At 47.9% G+C, this 17,931-nt stretch overlaps 1 protein-coding gene across 4 annotated transcripts in view; it reads right to left on the bottom strand.

The window, feature by feature from the left end:
* AZIN2 (antizyme inhibitor 2) overlaps positions 1–17,232 on the bottom strand; it is a 37,171-nt gene extending 19,939 nt beyond the window's left edge. Inside the window, exons 1-7 of one of the 4 annotated variants that reach the window (XM_043445191.1) lie at positions 17,100–17,232; positions 16,887–17,007; positions 16,101–16,278; positions 14,253–14,426; positions 3,279–3,451; positions 2,149–2,283; positions 1,191–1,356 (exon numbers count right to left, since the gene is read on the bottom strand). In XM_043445191.1, the coding sequence (XP_043301126.1) occupies positions 1,191–1,356; positions 2,149–2,283; positions 3,279–3,451; positions 14,253–14,426; positions 16,101–16,205 (753 nt within the window). In that variant the 5' untranslated portion in view covers positions 16,206–16,278; positions 16,887–17,007; positions 17,100–17,232. The other 3 variants (XM_043445192.1, XM_043445193.1, XM_043445194.1) reach the window with 3 other exon arrangements.
* Positions 17,233–17,931: the final 699 nt, after the last annotated feature.

Below are 17,931 nucleotides of genomic sequence, written 5' to 3'. Positions count from 1 at the left end.
TCTTAAATTCAGTTCCAAGATGTGAATATTCCAGAACCAGGCACTTACTAAGGGAAAGCGACCCCTAGTGGTTTCAGTGGGGGTTGCAATGACACATTTTTCCTGATTTAATCTTGGCATCCAGTCCCATCACTTCATGGCAAATAGATGGGGAAACAGTGGAAACAGTGACAGACTTTGTTTTTTTGGGCCCCGAAATCACTGCAGACGATGACTGCAGCCATTAAATTAAAAGACGCTTACTCCTTGGAAGGAAAGTTATGACCAACCTAGACAGCATGTTAAAGAGCAGAGACATTACTTTGCCAACAAAGGTCTGTTTAGTCAAGGCTATGGTTTTTCCAGTAGCCATGTATGGATGTGAGAGTTGGACTATAAAGAAAGCTGAGCGCTGAAGAATTGATGCTTTTGAACTGTGGTGTTGGAGAAGACTCTTGAGAATCCCTTGGACTGCAAGGAGATCCAACCAGTCCATCCTAAACGAAATCAGTCCTGAATATTCATTGGAAGGACTGATGCTGAAGCTGAAACTCCAATACTTTGGCCACCTGATGCAAAGAACTGACTCATTTGAAAAGACCCTGATGCTGGGAAAGACTGAAGGCAGGAGAAGGGGATGACAGAGGATGAGACGGTTGGATGGCATCACCGACTCTATGGATCTGAGTTTGATTAAACTCCGGGAGTTGGTGATGGACAGGGAGGCCTGGCATGCTGCAGTCCATGGGGTCGCAAAGAGTCAGACACGACTGAGCGACTGAACTGAACTGAATCTTGCAGATGGGAAGGAGACAGATGGACTAGAAGTGGACAGAATGTTGTCTTTTCCTTCCTTTGCCCGACTTGATTTCTCATCATCCCATAGGAGGGTGAATAGGGCACACCCAGACCCTCAGAGAGCCTTATGACTTATGCAGACACGGCCTGGTTAAGCCTCAAATATGTGCATGTTCAGAGTCCGGGCAGAGCTGGGTGTGCAGCCGGCCCTGCCGTGGACTCAGGAAGAGAAGCAGCTTCTGTGAGCCTCAGTTTGCTCAGCTGTAACACAGGGTTAATAATGAGATAATCCAGGCAAAGCACCAAACACAGCACATAGTACAGGGGACCCACTCACAGTGGGCTTCCTAGGACCACTCTAACCCTCCCCCAACCCCCACCCAGCCCAGCGCAACCCTTGTGACCCCACTGACCTCTTCGAATCTCACTTTGGCGCCCTCCACGCCAGGGAAGCCGCCACCGAGGTCCAGGATGTGCATCCTGTGGCCCAGCTCAGCGCCCATTTCGAACACAAGCCGGGCATCCGCAATGGACTGAGCGTAGGCCTGAGGGTCAGGACAGCCGCTGCCAATGTGAAAACTGGGGAGGGAGGAAGAGTCTCTGCTTACACACAGGACCCCAGGTACCACCACTTCAGCCTCAGCCAGCAGCAGCCTTGCCCAAGCATACCGGATGCTGTGCCCATTTTCCAGATGCAGTGACTGTGGGCCTAAAAGGTGGAGTGGGTGCCAAGGGCCATGTGGCAAGTGAAGAGTGGACAAGAGACTAAATCCAAGGACCTTTGGCACTTGGTGCCCCTTCTGTCCCTCCACGCTGCCTCTGGGGGCTGAGCCTTCCTGGGAGGAGGGCTAGGGCCCCAGAGTCAGCCAGAACTAATGTACATTTCACTCAGCAATGTGGCCGGCCATGCTTCAGTTTCCCCATCTATAAAGTGGGGATAAGGTCCCACAATTGTGGGACAATGTCTATGGAGCATTTAGCACAGCGCCTGGCCATCCTAAATCCAGAGCTTGGGAAAACTATATCATCAGGTCATAGTTCTGGCTTCTTCCACATCCCCACCAGAAAAGCGGCAGAGCCAAGGTGTGCCAGGACGACCTTTGGCTTCAGGCTGGGGACACTTCCTGCAAAGCCAGGTCCCTCCTGGAACCTGCTGGGACAGGACCTTCTGCAGACTATGGGGTTGGGGCGGTGGGACACTCCAAACCTTCTTTCCAAAGGGAGGAAACTCTCAAATGGCAGAATTCCAGAACCCAGGGACAGGCCTGCCTTGGGGGCCCTGGGGGAGGCCTCACACAGAATTGAGTAAGTCCTGGGAAAGCAGCAGGAGGCAGTGGGCATGGTGGGGGATGGCGGGGTTCCGGCACTCACCTCACACCTACCACCTCCACATGGTCCCTCTTGGCATTCTCAAGCAGGTGTCGGCAGGACTTCAGCGACGCTCCGAACCTGAGGCTCAGGCGGCTCAGAGAGTGGGAGTCCTCAGTGGCAACGCAGAGAACCATCCTGAGGAGGGAGATATGGTGCAGCACCTCGGCAGGGGGCGGGAGCCCGCTTCCCCCACCCCAACCACGTCTTCTTTAGTCAAGGGGGATGAACCCTCATGGCTCAGAGCTATCCAATCCCATAGGCCCCCAGCCCCCTTCCTCCCCCTGCACAGCCAGTCAACCTCTGAGTCCTGTCCAGTCCACTCCCTCAATGTCCCCGGACCCTTCCATGGGACCCCTGTCCTGGTCCCAACCTCACCAGTTTCCCCCTGGGCAGCCCTACTTCCTCCCAATCAGCCAGGCTTTTCCAACTTCTCTTGTATGGTGGGGTGGAGGGGATCATTTTTTTTTAAACAGTCTTATTGAGAACACCTGCATCCTCAATATGTGAAATAGTCAAAACGGAAGCTGCTTTGGGTGAACCTGAGTGGCACCCCTCTTGCCCCCCCCCCCCAGTGTGTCCAGTGACCAGGTGAAGGGCACAACCTGAAAAAGATGTCCAGCCCTGACCCCTTCCAAAGCCCACATGCACTGGGGTCCCTGCCCTGTGACCAGCATCACAGACTTCTCCTTTACCCCTGGCCGCACATGGTATGATCCTGCCACGTCAATTTCTGCTTATCCTGCAAACGCCCTGTGCTGCTTCCGGCCTCCTTGTGCTTGCTCCTGCAGCTCCCTCTGATGCACTGTTTAGGCTCACTCCAGATGCCAGTCACCCCTCAAGGCTCACCTCAAATGCCGCCTCCTCCATGTAACTTTCCTGACCACTGCTCCCTCTGCCATGGCTCTGACCTCCCCCGTACCAGGGGCTTTGCCTGGACTGCAGTAACCCATCATTTCTACCTCCACCCTAGTCAGGCTCTGGCATCCTGGGTCCAGCCCAGGAGTGCCCTCCCCAACCTCCTGTGGCTATGGCCGGCTCCAGGGCAGGGTCCTCAGCCCCAGCCCTATTTCGCCTACTCCCCCCACCCTCACCTGCAGCCCAGCCTCCCACCTGAGTGGTTCTCAGCTTACCTGGCCCTGGGGTGGCTTTTTACCACCTTTGCCAGCTCCATCTCGTTGTCAAAGCTCAGCAGCCGGACCCCGTGCTTGGCAGCATACTTGATGTGTGCAATTTGCTTACAGGGATTGGCATAGATGATCTTACTGGCAGGGACACCAATATGCTGGACCAACTCCATCTCTGCCTGTGGGGTCCCAAAGGTGGTGGTGAGGAAGCGCCAGAGCCTGCTGGGCCCATGGAGGCCAAGGAAGCACAGATGAGGGGCAAAGTCATAGCTATGCCTAAGGAGGTCCATAAGAAGTGGGCCTCACTTTTAGACAACAGATATACAACAATCAAAACTCACACTGACTCCCCATTGACAAGAAGGGCTGCCACATACAGCTGTGCAGGGGATGCACTGCACAATCCTAGGGAGGGTGGGGCCCAACATTCAGAGAATCGTGCATGCGTATTCAGTCGCTCTGTTGTATCCAACTGTTTGCAACCCCATGGACTGTCTCACCAGGCTCTGCTATCCATGGAATTTTCCCAGCAAGAATACTGGAGTGGGTTGCCATTTCCTATTCCAGGGGATCTTCCCAAGCCAGGGATCGAACCCATGTCTCCTGAATCTCCTGCATTAGTAGGCAGATTCTTAACCACTGCACCAGCCAGGAAGCTCCATTCAGAGACTGCACAGTATATTGGTATGTTTATTACAACTCCTAATGGTGAAGCGTCTTACTCTGACAAAATTAGTATATTTATTTATAAGTGTCTTCAAGAAATATTTTTTAATTCCCACAAAGGCAATGTACAGATTTGTGGTGGCCCTGAAAACAGACTTCTGACATATTTTCCTGGCAGATTTAAATGGATAGAGAATATCATTTGATGTATTAGAAAGTCTTCCAGCTCAAGAGTCTTCTTGGCACAGGTCATCCCACATCCAAAGGCCGGCCCTGTGTGTGGCACTGTGCTGGGTGCTCCAGCAAGGCCTCTTCCTCCTCACCTTTCCAGAACAGTGCTTCAGCTGATTAGTGCTGCATTAATGATACAGACAACGATGACGGTGTTGGCGATGAAAGTAACCATGGGTATGGAGCACCCACCACAAGGAGGCACCAAATGACAGGCTTTACGTAGGCCTTGGCAAACTTTTCCCATAAAAGGCCAGAGAGTAAATATTTTATGTTTTCTGAGCCAGTAGTTTCTGTAAAGCTAAACTGCCTTTGTAACACCAAGCAGCCACAGATAAAGTATAAGTGAATGAACGTGGCCGTGGGCCAGGTAAACTCTGCAAAACCCACCATCCATAATTTGTCAACACTTGTTTTAGATTCACTCTTATTTCCTCCTTACAATACCCTGCCATTCTACAGAGAAAAAAATATGCTCAGAGAGGCCACACAGCAAGTAGGAGGCAGAACCAACTTTCAAACTCCAACCTGACTCTCCATGATTAACAAGGAAGCAGTTTTGAAACATGGTAGAGACACAAGGCCCTCTTTAGCCATCCTGAGTTTGTAATAAGACTGTGTGTAATTTTAATGTAGCAACTTTTCAGCATGAGGTATTTATGTGCATTATCTCATGTGATGTCTGTAAGTATCCTATGAAATATTTATGGCCACATCTTACAGAGGACGAAATTGAGTTCAAAGGAGCCCACTTGTCTGGGTGCCACAGCCAGCGAGTAGCAGAGGGAGAAACAAAGGTCCCCCTCCAGAGCTGAAACTGCTATCATCAGAGCTTGCTTCCAAAGACCTTGCATCTCCGCAGATACGAAAATGTGGTTCTGCTCCTGGCTCCACCCATGAAGTGAGAGGAAGCAGCAAGGGTAGCACTTTTGGGGACCTGTGGTTGAGCTTTGATTATAGTTATTTAAATAATAACCATTGTCACTCACTGACGGATTACCATATGCCATTCATTGCATTAAATATTTTATAGACATTCTCATGGCATCCTCATAATAATCTTATGAGACAGGGAACAGAGGCTCTGAGAGGCCGCAAGTGACTTATTCAAAGTCACACGGCTTGCAAGTGGCACAGGTAGAATTCTAACCCAGGACTGTGTGACTTTAGCACACCAGCTCTCAACCACAGCGCTTCAGCAGAGAAGACACCCCGATGCTGCCCTCAAGTGATTCTTGAGCATCGAGTCACCAGGCTCTGTGACAGGTGCTAACGAAAGCAAAGCTCTGAGTAAAGCAGACAGGGTCTCTGATTGTGGAGCTTTTGGACAGATGGGAGAGAAGGGGAGGAACGAATGAACACTGAATAATGATAGGATTACAAATAGACAGGAGCCATGGAGAAAAAGTATGGGGTACTAGAGAATGTGGGATGCAGAGACCTGGGTGAGAGGTGTGACCGGACGCTTTCAGAGGGTCAGAAATTTAAGCTGAGAAGAAAGTGTGGGGAAAAGGGAACCCTCCTACCCTGCTGGTGGGAATGTAAATTGGTAATAGTCACTATGGAAAATAGTATGGAGGTTCCTTAAAAAGACTAAAAATAGAGCTGCCATATATATGATCCAGTAACCCCACTCCTGGGCATACATCCAGAAAAGATGAAAGCGGTAATTCGAAAAGATGCGTGCACCACAATGTTCATTGCAGCCCTGTTTATAACAGTCAAGGCATGGAAGCAACCTAAGTGTCCCATAACAGATGAAGAGATAAGGAAGATGTGGTAGATATATACAATGGAATATTACTCAGCTATAAGAAATGAAATCCTGCCATTTGCAGTAATGTGGATGGACCTACAGATTATCACAGTAAGTGAATAAGTTAGAGAAAGAAAAATACCATATGATATCACTTATATGTGGAATCTAAAATATGACACAAGTGAACTTATTTACAAAACAGACTCAGACATAGAAAATAAACACATGGCTATCAAAGGGGAAGGTAGGGGAGGAATAAATTGGAAGTATGTGATTGACAGATGCACACGTCCATATACAAAATAGGTAAACAAGTATTTACCATAGAGCACAGGGAACTATATTCAATATGTTGTAATAAACTATAATGGAAAAGAATTTTTAAAATATATATACATATACACATATATATATAACTGAACCACTTTGCGGTACACCCCAAACACACACAATATTGTAAATCAACTGTACTTCAATGAAGTAAAAAAAAGATTTAAGCTGAGCCCTGCAGGAGGAGTCGGCCACGATGGAAGAGAAGGAAAGAATATTTCTGGTACAGGAAGCGGCCTGTGCGGAGGCTGAGGTAAGACTGTGCTCAGCCTGATGGAGGAACAGAGAATGTTGGTGTGGTCTGGGCAGGGTGACCAGTGCGGGAGGATGAGGTTGGAGGGAGGCAGGCAGAGCCAACGGGGAGACCAAGAAGGCTGATGTGGATTTATATTTGACACTGCAGGTTGGGTTGTGGGAGACAGTTTGAGGGGGTCTCAAGAGGGAAAAGGACATGGTCAGATGTGCATCTTGAAGGCAAGGCCTAAGTGCATGTCACTCTAGCCACTATGCGAAAACAGACCAAGGGAGGGCCTGGAAGGACCTCCCCAGGAGACATGACAGGCTGCGCTAGAAAAGGGGGGAGGGTGTGGTCTGGAGGCAGGGCTGGCAAGCTTGCTGATGGATGGCACGTGGGGACGTGGGGTAAGATGTCTGAGGGGGACTTCGCACCCAGCAGACCTAGGGGCCCCTCTTAAAGGGAAGATTGTGAGTGCACAATCTTCGAACACGCTGGGCTCCAGGCATCCTGTAGTATCAACTAGGAGTCCGCCTGCCAAGGCAGGGAACAAGGGTTTGATCCCTGGTCCGGGAGGATCCCACATACTACAGCGCAACTGGGCCCATGTGCCACAGCTATTGAGTCCATGCTCTACAACGAGAAGTCACCGCAGAGAAGCACCACAACGAAGAGTAGCCCCTGCTCCCCATAACTAGAAGAAGCCTGCAAAAGCAACGAAGACCCAGGGCAGCCAAAAAGTTAATTTAAAAAAAAAAAACTGGGGAGGTGGTAGCATCTTGGGGATATTTGAAGCCATGGAAGGAGATGAAATCCCCTAGGAAGATGGAGAGTTTATAAGAGAAGGGAGCTTGAGCTACAACTCACTGAAGTTCAGATGATAGTTAGCATTTTTTAGAAATAAAATATTTTTGACTTAAGGTATGTGCATTTTACTTAAGGTATGTTTTTTTAAGACATAATGCTACTGCACATTTAATAGACTACAATATTCTATAACCATAGCTTTCATATGCACTGGGAAACCAAAATATTTATGTGACTCATTATATTGTGATCTTTACTGTAGTTGTCTGGAACCCAACCCACAATATCTCTAGTTATGCCTGTGTTTTTAAAAAGACTATATTTCAATAGACACAACTAGAAATTATACTAAGTGAAGTAAGTCAGAAAGAGAAAGACAAATACTATGTCGCTTATATGTGGAATCTAAAATATGACACAAATGAACCTATCTAAGAAACAGAAATAGAATCAGGGACATAGAGAGAAAACTGGTGGTTGCCAAGGGGATGGGGTGTGGGAGAGGGTTGAATTGGGAGTTTGGGATTAGCAGATGCAAACTGGTATATAGAAAACAGATAAACAACAAAGTCCTACTGTACAGCACAGGGAACTATATTCAATATCCTGTGATAAATCATAATGGGAAAAAATATGAAAAAGAACATATATATATGTATAACTGAGTTACTTTATTGTATAGCAGTAATTAATACAATATTTCAATTTAAGTATACTTCAATTATAAATAAATTCTAAAAACTAAAAAAAAAAAGAATGTGTTTCATTCAATGGGTATAGTGTCAGTTCTGCAAGGTGACTAAGATCTAGAGATCCACTGCACAACAGAGTGACTACAGTTAACAATTTCCTGTTGTTCAGTCGCTCAGTTGTGTCCACCTCTTTGCGATCCCATGGACTGCAGCACGCCAGGTTTCCCTGTCCTTCACCATCTGAGTTACTTATACACGTAAAGATTTGTGAGGATAGATCTCACGTTAAAAGTTTTCTCCTCACACACACACATACACTCACTCCAAAAAACAATACAAAACAAACAAAACCTTTTTTCATGGTGAGAGCAAAAAAAACAAAAACAGGAGGATCAAGGAATGTCCCCTACAAGGTCTCAATGCATCAACACAGATCTCCAAAATCTGCTGAGTTTTAAAGCCACGGAGGCACAGTGCCTACCAGATGAATATTTTATATTTTGTTACAAAATCACAGCATACTTTGTATATTTTCTATGGATCATATTTGTAAGTATTTTTAGAATATAGCCACCAAACTCAAACTCAGAATGTTGATTATCTCCGGAGATATAAAGCCAATGTTCTACTTTTCTTTTGCAGATAAATCAATAGATTCTTTGAATAATTCAAAGTTAGTGTTTAGTATAAAGGGCTCATTGGATCCTGCAGATCACTGGGGACATTGGTAAGAGGAAATTCCTTGGAAAGATGAGTGGAGGTCAGAAAGCAGTGGCTTAAGGAGTGGGTGCTAAGGGAAAGAGAAAATTGAGTACAGATGAGTGTAGAGAACTCAGTTTGGTTTTTAGGAGAGAGCAAGGGGTTGGACTGGGGGGGAAATGTGGTGTCCAGAGAAGGCTTTTTAAGATGGGAGGATGCTGAGGAAGACAATAAGAGAGGGCAAGGAATGGGGCAGGAGAGATGACATAAGGTCCTTGGGAAGGTGGGTGGGTGGACCAAAGCCCCACATAAGGAATGGTTGGTGCCCTTGACCCTGGAGCCTGTCTGGGGCATATCTGTACACAAAGCCCCAGCACACGCCTGTCCCTTGGCCATGCATGTGCGTGGGTGCTTAGTCACATGCAATTCTTTGCGACCCCAAGGACTGTAGCCCGCCAGGCTCCTGTGTCTGTGGGATTTCCCAGACAGGAATACTGGAGTAGGTTGCCATTTCCTTCTCCAAACAGTCTTCCCAACCCAGAGACTGAACTCATGTCTCCTACGTCTCCTGCATTTGCAGGTGGATTCCTTACCACTGAGCCACTTGTGAAGCACCAAAGCATGACGCTGTGAGGGTGGCCACCAGCTCTAGCCTACCAGAAGAGGGCAGCCTCAGCCTTCCAAGAAAAGCTGTACCATCTCCGAGTAAAAGCACCCAAGGGCTAGGTGATCCCACCTACCCAGGAGGGGTCCCCTCTCTGCCATCACCTCCCCAAGAACCTTCATGAAGACAGCAGACATAAAGTCAGAGAGTCCCTGGCCATTCTCAAGTGGCCCTTCCCTGTGCATCCCTCAAACCTCTGGGCCTCCTTTCCTTATATGCTAACTGCTTCCTCATGGGACTGTTGTCAGAATCGCCGTGATAATAATTACTTTACAGAGTTGTTTCGAGAATCAAATGAGATCATGTACAGAAAGTGCTTGGCAAAGAGCCTGGCACAACAGATGCCCTCAGCAAACAGTAGATGCTTTTAACGTTCCCCATTGACTTCTAAGCCCTAATACCCCACAGTTCTGCTCTTTGAAGGCCAGCACAGGGCCCACCTCTAAGTTTCCAGAAGCAGAGGAGTCTAGTCAGTGAGGTTTGGTCTTGTTCTTCACCTCTAGACCAAGCAGGCTGGAAAAGGGTCCCCTTCCGCCTCGGTCAGAGCAGAGACTCCGAGAGCTGCAAAGGGCAAGTCCTGGCTCTGCCATCAGCAAGTTCGGTGCAGCTGGCCCCAATTTCCTCAACTGCAAAATGTCAATCTCCCCCTCAGATACCTCACCGGGTCTTATGTAGGGCATGCCTGAAACTAGGTGTGCAAAATAAGAGCTGATGCAAAGGGGCTTCATGGGTGACAAAAGAGAGACTCATCGACCACCAAGGACACTAATGTGTATCTCTGATAAAGGTGACATGCTCATTCCAACCCCCACCATTGGTGCGCACCTTTCTTCCACTTGGAATCCCTCAATCCCTGCACACCGCCCAGGCAAACTCTCTGTCTCCTCCAGGATTCCTTTCTAGAATCCTTACAACACCCAGCCATACTGCTGATCAGGATTTAAAAGGGGTTCCCTCTCAAAACAATCATTACTAACCATTAAAAAAAAAATAACAGTAATAACAATATCACAAACCAATGCCCACCAGGCTTGCTCTCACCTCAGGGCCTTTGCACTTGCTGGTCATTTTGCCTGGAATGCTCTTCCCCTAGTTATTCACCTGGATTGCCCCTTTGCTTTCTTCAGAACAGTGTTCAGATCTCAGTGAAGCCTTCCTTGGCCAAAGTTTCTGAACGTACAATCCTGTCTCCCAACAACCATGTCTCTTCCCTACTTCCCTTTTCCACCTTAATTTTCTCCATAGCATTTACTACCTAAAGTACCACAGATTTTCATTGTTTGCTTGTTCTTTAGAAAGCAAGTCCCATGAAGGAAGAATCTTTTTTTGTTTTGGTCACTTGCTAAGTCCCACTGAGAAAAGTACTTGACCCCACAGTAGGTGCTCAGTAAACACTTGCTGAATGCATAACTATGTCAAACTGTCTATGTCTCGGAGGAAACTATTTCTCCTAGGAAACAATAGCTAAAAGACTTTATCAAGTGAGAACAGAATGAAGATGGATAAGCTGTGCATTCTACTCAATGACAACAGAGTCTGTTTTACTCAATACTGTATTGCCAGCTGAGGAAGGCTTTCTTATCTCTCCTTGCTATTCTTTGGAACTCCACATTCAAATTGGTATATCTTTCCTTTTCTCCTTTGCTTTTCACTTCTCTTCCTTTCACAGCTATTTGTAAGGCCTCCTCAGACAGCCATTTTGCTTTTTTGCATTTCTTTTTCTTGGGGATGGCCTTGATCCCTGTCTCCTGTACAATGTCATGAACCTCTGTCCATAGTTCATCAGGCACTCTGTCTATCAGATCTAGTCCCTTAAATCTATTTCTCACTTCCACTGTATAATCATAAGGGATTTGATTTAGGTCATACCTGAATGGCCTAGTGGTTTTCCCCACTTTCTTCAATTTAAGTCTGAATTAGGCAATAAGGAATTCATGATCTGAGCCACAGTCAGCTCCCAGTCTTGTTTTTGCTGACTGTGTAGAGCTTCTCCATCTTTAGCTGCAAAGAATATAATCAATCTGATTTCGGTGTTGGCCATCTGGTGATATCCATGTGTACAGTCTTCTCTTGTGTTGTTGGAAGATGGTGTTTGCTATGATCAGTGTGTTCTCTTGGCAAAACTCTCTTAGCCTTTGCCCTGCTTCATTCTGTACTCCAAGGCCAAATTTGCCTGTTACTCCAGGTGTTTCTTTGACTTCCTACTTTTGCATTCCAGTCCCCTATAATGAAAAGGACATCTTTTTTGGGTGTTAGTTCTAGAAGGTCTTGTAGGTCTTCATAGAAATGTTCAACTTCAACTTCTTCAGCGTTACTGCTTGGGGCATAGACTTGGATTACCGTGATATTGAATGGTTTGCCTTGGAAATGAACAGAGATCTGGTCGTTTTTGAGATTGCATCCAAGTAGTGAATTTCAGACTCTTTTGTTGACTATGATGGCCACTTCATTTCTTCTAAGGGATTCCTGTCCACAATAGTAGATAAAATGGTCATCTGAGTTAAATTCACCCATTCTAGTCCGTTTTAGTTCACCGATTCCTAGAATGTCAACATTCACTCTTGCCATCTCCTGTTTGACCACTTCCAATTTGCCTTGATTCATGGACCTAACATTCCAGGTTCCTATGCAATATTGCTCTTTACAGCATCAGACCTTGCTTCTATCGGACCTTGCTTCTATGCTCAATAAAGGACAGAAAAGGTATGGACCTAACAGAAGCAGAAGATGTTAAGAAGAGGTGGCAAGAATACACAGAAGAACTATACAAAAAAGATCTTCACGACCCAGATAATCATGATGGTGTGATCACTCACCTAGAGCCAGACATCCTGGAATGTGAAGTCAAGTGGGTCTTAGGAAGCATCACTATGAACAAAGCCAGTGGAGGTGATGGAACTCCAGTTGAGCTATTTCAAATCCTAAAAGATGATGCTGTGAAAGTGTTGCACTCAATATGTCAGCAAATTTGAAAAAGTCAACAGTGGCCACAGGACTGGAAAAGGTCAGTTTTCATTCCAATCCCAAAGAAAGGCAATGCCAAAGAATGCTCAAACTACTGCACAATTGCACTTATCTCACACACTAGTAAAGTAAGGCTCAAAATTCTCTAAGCCATGCTTTAGCAATACGTGAACCGTGAACTTCCAGGTGTTCAAGCTGGTTTTAGAAAAGGCAGAGGAACAAGATATCAAATTGCCAACATCCATTGGATCATCGAAAAAGCAAGAGAGTTCCAGAAAAATATCTATTTCTGCTTTATTGACTATGCCAAAGCCTTTGACTGTGTGGATCACAACAAATTGTGGAAAATTCTTCAAGAGATGGGAATACCAGACCACCTGACCTGCCTCTTAAGAAACGTGTAATGAGGTCAGGAAGCAACAGATAGAACTGGACATGGGAACAACAGACTGGTTCTAAATAGGGAAAGGAGTACGTCAAGGCTGTATATTGTCGCCCTATTTATTTAACTTATATGCAGAGTACATCAGGAGAAACACTGAGCTGGATGAATCACAAGTTGGAATCAAGATTGCCAGGAGAAATATCAATAACCTCAGATATGCAGATACCACCACCCTTATGGCAGAAAGTGAAGAACTAAAGAGCCTCTTGATGAAAGTGAAAGAGGAGAGTGAAAAGTTGGCTTAAAACTCAACATTCAAAAAACTAAGATCATGGCATCTGGTCCCATCAATTCATGGCAAATAGATGAGGAAACAGTGGAAACAGTGGCTGACTTTATTTTTTGGGGCTCCAAAATCACTGCAGATGGTGATTGCAGCCATGAAATTAAAAGACACTTACTCCTTGGAAGGAAAATTATGACCAACCTAGACAGCATATTAAAAAACAAAATTATTTTGTCAACAAAGATCCATCTAGTCAAGGCTACAGTTTTTCCAGTGGTCATGTATGGATGTGAGAGTTGGACTATAAAGAAAGCTGAGCACCGAAGAATTGATGCTTTTGAACTGTGGTGTTGGAGAAGACTGTTGAGAGTCCCTTGGACTGTAACAAGATCCAACCAGTCCATCCTAAAGGAGATCAGTCCTGGGTGTTCATTGGAAGGACTGATGTTGAAGCTGAATCTCCAATACTTTGGCCACCTGATGGGAAGAGCTGACTCATTTGAAAAGACCCTGATGCTGGGAAAGATTGCGGGCAGGAGGAGAAGGGGATGACAGAGGATGAGATGGTTGAATGGCATCACCGACTCAATGAACATGCATTTGAGTAAACTCCGGGAGTTGGTGATAGACAGGGAGGCCTGGCATGCTGCAGTCCATGGGGTCGCAAAGAGTCGGACACAACTGAATGACTGAACTGAACTGAACTGTATTGCCAGCCCTACCTAGCAGAGTGTCTAGCGCATTGCAGGAGTGAAATGAATAGTAAATAAACAGTAAATAAACAAAAAACAGTAAATAAACAAATCTAAAGAGAGCAAAAGGATAGCATTAATCAAATCAGAAAGGCAGCAGAACTGGCAACAATAACAAAACTCTAAGAGGATTAGTTAAAAAAAAAAAATACAGTCACACCTTAATATTATAAAAGAAAAAAATAAAACCAATGATAGAAAGTGTTTTTGTTTTGTTATGTCTTAATTAGAAGAATATCACATACAGCTCTATGCCAAGAAGTTTGAAAATCTCCATTAAAAAGGTGACCCACCTGCCCAGGGACACATGTAGTTCCAATGCAGAACTTCAAGGCTGGCAATTCTTCCCTCATCCCTTAAACTCCTCCCAAGTGGGTGGCCCTATCCAGAGGACAGGGGCCAATCACAGGTACCCCTGCTTCCCCTGGTCCACCTGACTGCATCAGCTGCAATCAGGCCAGGTGTGCACATTCAGTAAGTCAGTGTGCAGGTCAGGGATGGGAGGCTCACCTTGTTGGCACAGCTGAAGCCCAGCCCCAGCTCGGCCAGGACCTTCAGCACGCCCGGGCTGCTGTTGCACTTGACAGCGTAAAAGGATCGGACTCGAGGCAGGCACTTCAGAAAGCAGAAGTGCTTCCTCACCACGGCACCCAGGTCGGCCACGAAGAAGGCAGCGACCTCTTCCTGTACAAGAAGAGGGGTGAAGATGAGACCCCACTCAGCTCCCTGCTAGTGCATGCCACGTTCCCCCCAAGTACCCTGCTCTAAAATTTTCTGGGTCTCCCCAAGCCTACAGGATATTCGAGGTTCTGTGATCCAGCTCCAGTCCCTCCCCTCACAGCAGCTCAAACTCCATCTCTGTCTTCCATCGTTTTCCACCTCCCAGCCTTTATTGTCACCACGCCTCCAGGTAGAATACCCTTCCCCCATAGGAGTCTGGCAAATTCTTGATCTACCTTCAAGTTTCAGCTGAAATGCCACCTGCCCCGAAACCAATAAGGCAACTCTGCCTTTGACGCTAGCACTGCATTTTGCACATGTTGCCAAAGTATCAGAACTAGGTATATATATACATCTGTCTCCTCCAGATCAATTCCTTGAAGACCAAAGCTATGGCCTCCAGCCACTGGATTTCCCGTTTAGGCATTCAGTGAAGCCTTGAGGTAGTTCCACTGTCACTGCAGCCCAAGCCTGTGGATAACTGTCTGCTGAGGGCTGGATGTGTATGAGGCCATGGGTGAGACCACATTATTTAAACCTCTCCTGCGCCTCAGTTTCCCTTTTACGAAACACCTTTTTACTGATGCCCACTTGGCATCTGATCAAGCATATTTATGCAAATATGCTAAAAAGGTACAAAGATGAACAGACAGGGCTCCAGCTGTGAAAGGGCTTGGGTCTGGACAAGAACTAACCCTGCAAGCAATTACAAGCCCATTCAGGAAATGCTAAGCAGGAGTTTCTCCAAAATGCAGAAGGAGAAGTACAAAACCTGCCTGGGGCAATCAGGAAGAGGTGATACAGATGAGTGATAAGTAAAGAGCAGAAATGGGTAAGAGGCAGAGAGGCTGGGAGAAGGGTGTTCCAGGCAGAAGGAACAGCCTGGACAACAGTGATAATGAAGCACATGGAATCATCGGGGAATATGAGCAGAGTAGTTCAGTTCAGACGGAGCACAATACATACCCTGGGAAAAAACAGAAATGGGGCTATGAAGGCAGAGGGGTTCTGACTTGGATCCTGTAGGCAGTGGGAAACTGCCAAAAAATTTAGATTTTGAGCAGGGCTGTGATAACGTTGGAGAGGGTGGGACGAGGCAGGGAAAAGATTAGGGGGGTTATGGAGAGAAGAGGGCTAAACTACAAAGTGAGGTTCCAGAAGAGCACGTGTGTGCATGCCAAGTCCCTTCAGTTGTATCTGACTCGGCGACCCCACGGACTGTAGCCTGCCAGACTCCTCTGTCCATGGGGATTCTCCAGGCAAGAATACTGGAATGGGTTGCCATGCCCTCCTCCAGGGGATCTTCCTGACCCAGGGATTTAACCCTCCTCTCTTATGTCTCCTGCACACTGAAGGGTAGTTTAAGGAGGCTGAATTTACAGAACTTGGTGGTGCCCAGGTGTGAGAGAGGAAGTGAGGATTCCCAGGTTTCTGACTTAGAGGGCTGGGTAGTGTTGTTCATGAAAGTGGAAGACATACGAGGGGCAGGATTGGGGCAAGGACCAGGAATTTGCAGATAAAATGAGCTCCTCTCTTGCAAACAGCAAGGATTGAGTACCAAATGAGTGAAAGAACCAGACGAGGGCCCTAGGGGGCAGCTGTGAGATAGAGGTCCCGCCCCCACCCCCAGACCCTCACCGTGGCGGCCTGTGAGGCCCCCAGAGTGAGATCCTCCAGCAGGTCTCCGGCGCTGAAACCCTCCTCCACCATCACAAAGTCCGTTTCTCTCAGGTAGCCAGCCATGCCGAGGAGGAGGACCCGATGGGCTGGATGGAGTTGCCGCTGCCTCCGGGCGCCTTAGAAAGTATGCAACACACTGCAGGAAGAGAGTGAGGGGAGGCTGGGGGACTGGCCTCAGCTGCGCCCCTCACCTCCCCAAGCCAGGGCACCCAGTCCTGTCACACCCTGCCCCCAGCACAAGCCTGGAGAGCTTAGGCTCACTGGGCACGGGAGGACGATCAGGACTTCTGGCCTGGGACAAGGTATTATATGCCTAGATGTCATTGCCTCTCCGAGCCTCGGTTTCCCCATCTGTAAAATGGATGAATTGCTTTGGCGATCCTTTCCAGTTCTGAAATTAGGGTTTTGGTTAAAAGGAAAAGAATGAGAGGGAAAGGGCAGGGCAACCGAGGGGAAAAGTTTCCAGGGACGTCCCCTCCTCCCATCGTGACCACGCCCACTTAAAGTGGCTGCAGGTGGCCCCACTAAGGAGTCTCAGTTCTCTGACCCTGGATACGCCCGACCCCCTCTCAGAGCCTAGTTTCACCGTTTGTAAAGTCGGGGGGCAGACTGGTCCTGACGTGCTAGGATTCTAAGCGTGCATGGGAGCTCCACATGGTGGGTGGGGGCCGCGGGCTGAGGTTCTGTCCTGGTGAGCCTTCCTGAGTGCAGAGCCGAGGTCCCGCCCCCACAAAACCCCCTTACCAAGCCCCGTGCTCCTTCGCGGGGGCCAGAGCCAGGCGCGCTGCTAGGGGGGGTCGCCGGTGACCTCGAAACTTGTGCAACACCCCGAGAAGGAGTGGCAGTTGCGGAGCCGAGGCCCCTGCTGAGAGGAGGTAAGAGTAGCCAGGGAGCAGGTCAGCATCGGAGCCGAGAGCGCCAGCTCCCGAGGCTCCCCGAGGGTCTCCCCGCACTCGCCTTAAAACGCATTTACACGGCTTCGGCCCATAGGTCTCCCCAGCGAGTGAATCGGATCCTCGGCGCCTCCGCTCGCTCGCTCCCCCCGGCTCGGGCCCCGCGGCCTGCGCCCCGCCCGCCTAGCAGCCACCGACCCCCCACGCCCCGCCTTCCACCCGCCACCCACTTATATAAGCCCCGCCCAGACCCCGCCCCTGGCACACAAGCCCCGCCTCCACTCGGCGGCCCCCTCCGTAGCCCTGGCAACTGGGTGCCGCCATCCCATTGGTCGATTCCGACATAAAGCCTTCAACTCTGCTAGCCAGCTCCGCAAACCTGAGCCTCAGTCCCGCGGAGACCCCACCGCGACTCCCCTATGCTGGTAAATCGGCACTGCAGGACCGCCAGCTCAGAATCCTGAGCGTCTACTCAGTGGGACCGTTAACTCCTGGATCTTGGGTCTTAGAGAATGGGCAGAAAGCCAGGAGATTTACTATTCCCTCTGAGAAGCCTTTTCTGACTGTGCCTCTCCTCTCTGATCTGGTGAATTGCCCACTCGTCCCTGGAAGCCCAGGTCAAATGTCATCTCCTTGTATTACTTTTCTCATCAAGTCGTTTTCATTTGTCTCTTCCAGCATCCTCCAACTCAAAACCCAGATGAAATGTCTTCAGTGATGCTTCTTGTCATTTTCCCAGCTCAGGGCAATCCCTCCCTTCATCCCATCTTCTGAATCGGGCAAACTCCTACTCACTTCTCAACTAAAATGTGTCCCCCTCTCCAAGAAGCATTCTCTGACTTTCTCAAAAGAGTTTCTTCTTTTATATCTAATGAACTCCTGCTCCTGCACATCCA

The sequence above is a fragment of the Cervus canadensis genome, chromosome 24 (genome assembly GCF_019320065.1).
Source record: "Cervus canadensis isolate Bull #8, Minnesota chromosome 24, ASM1932006v1, whole genome shotgun sequence".
NCBI classification, from domain to species: domain Eukaryota; kingdom Metazoa; phylum Chordata; class Mammalia; order Artiodactyla; family Cervidae; genus Cervus; species Cervus canadensis.
This window is presented reverse-complemented; position numbering and strand designations above follow the sequence as displayed.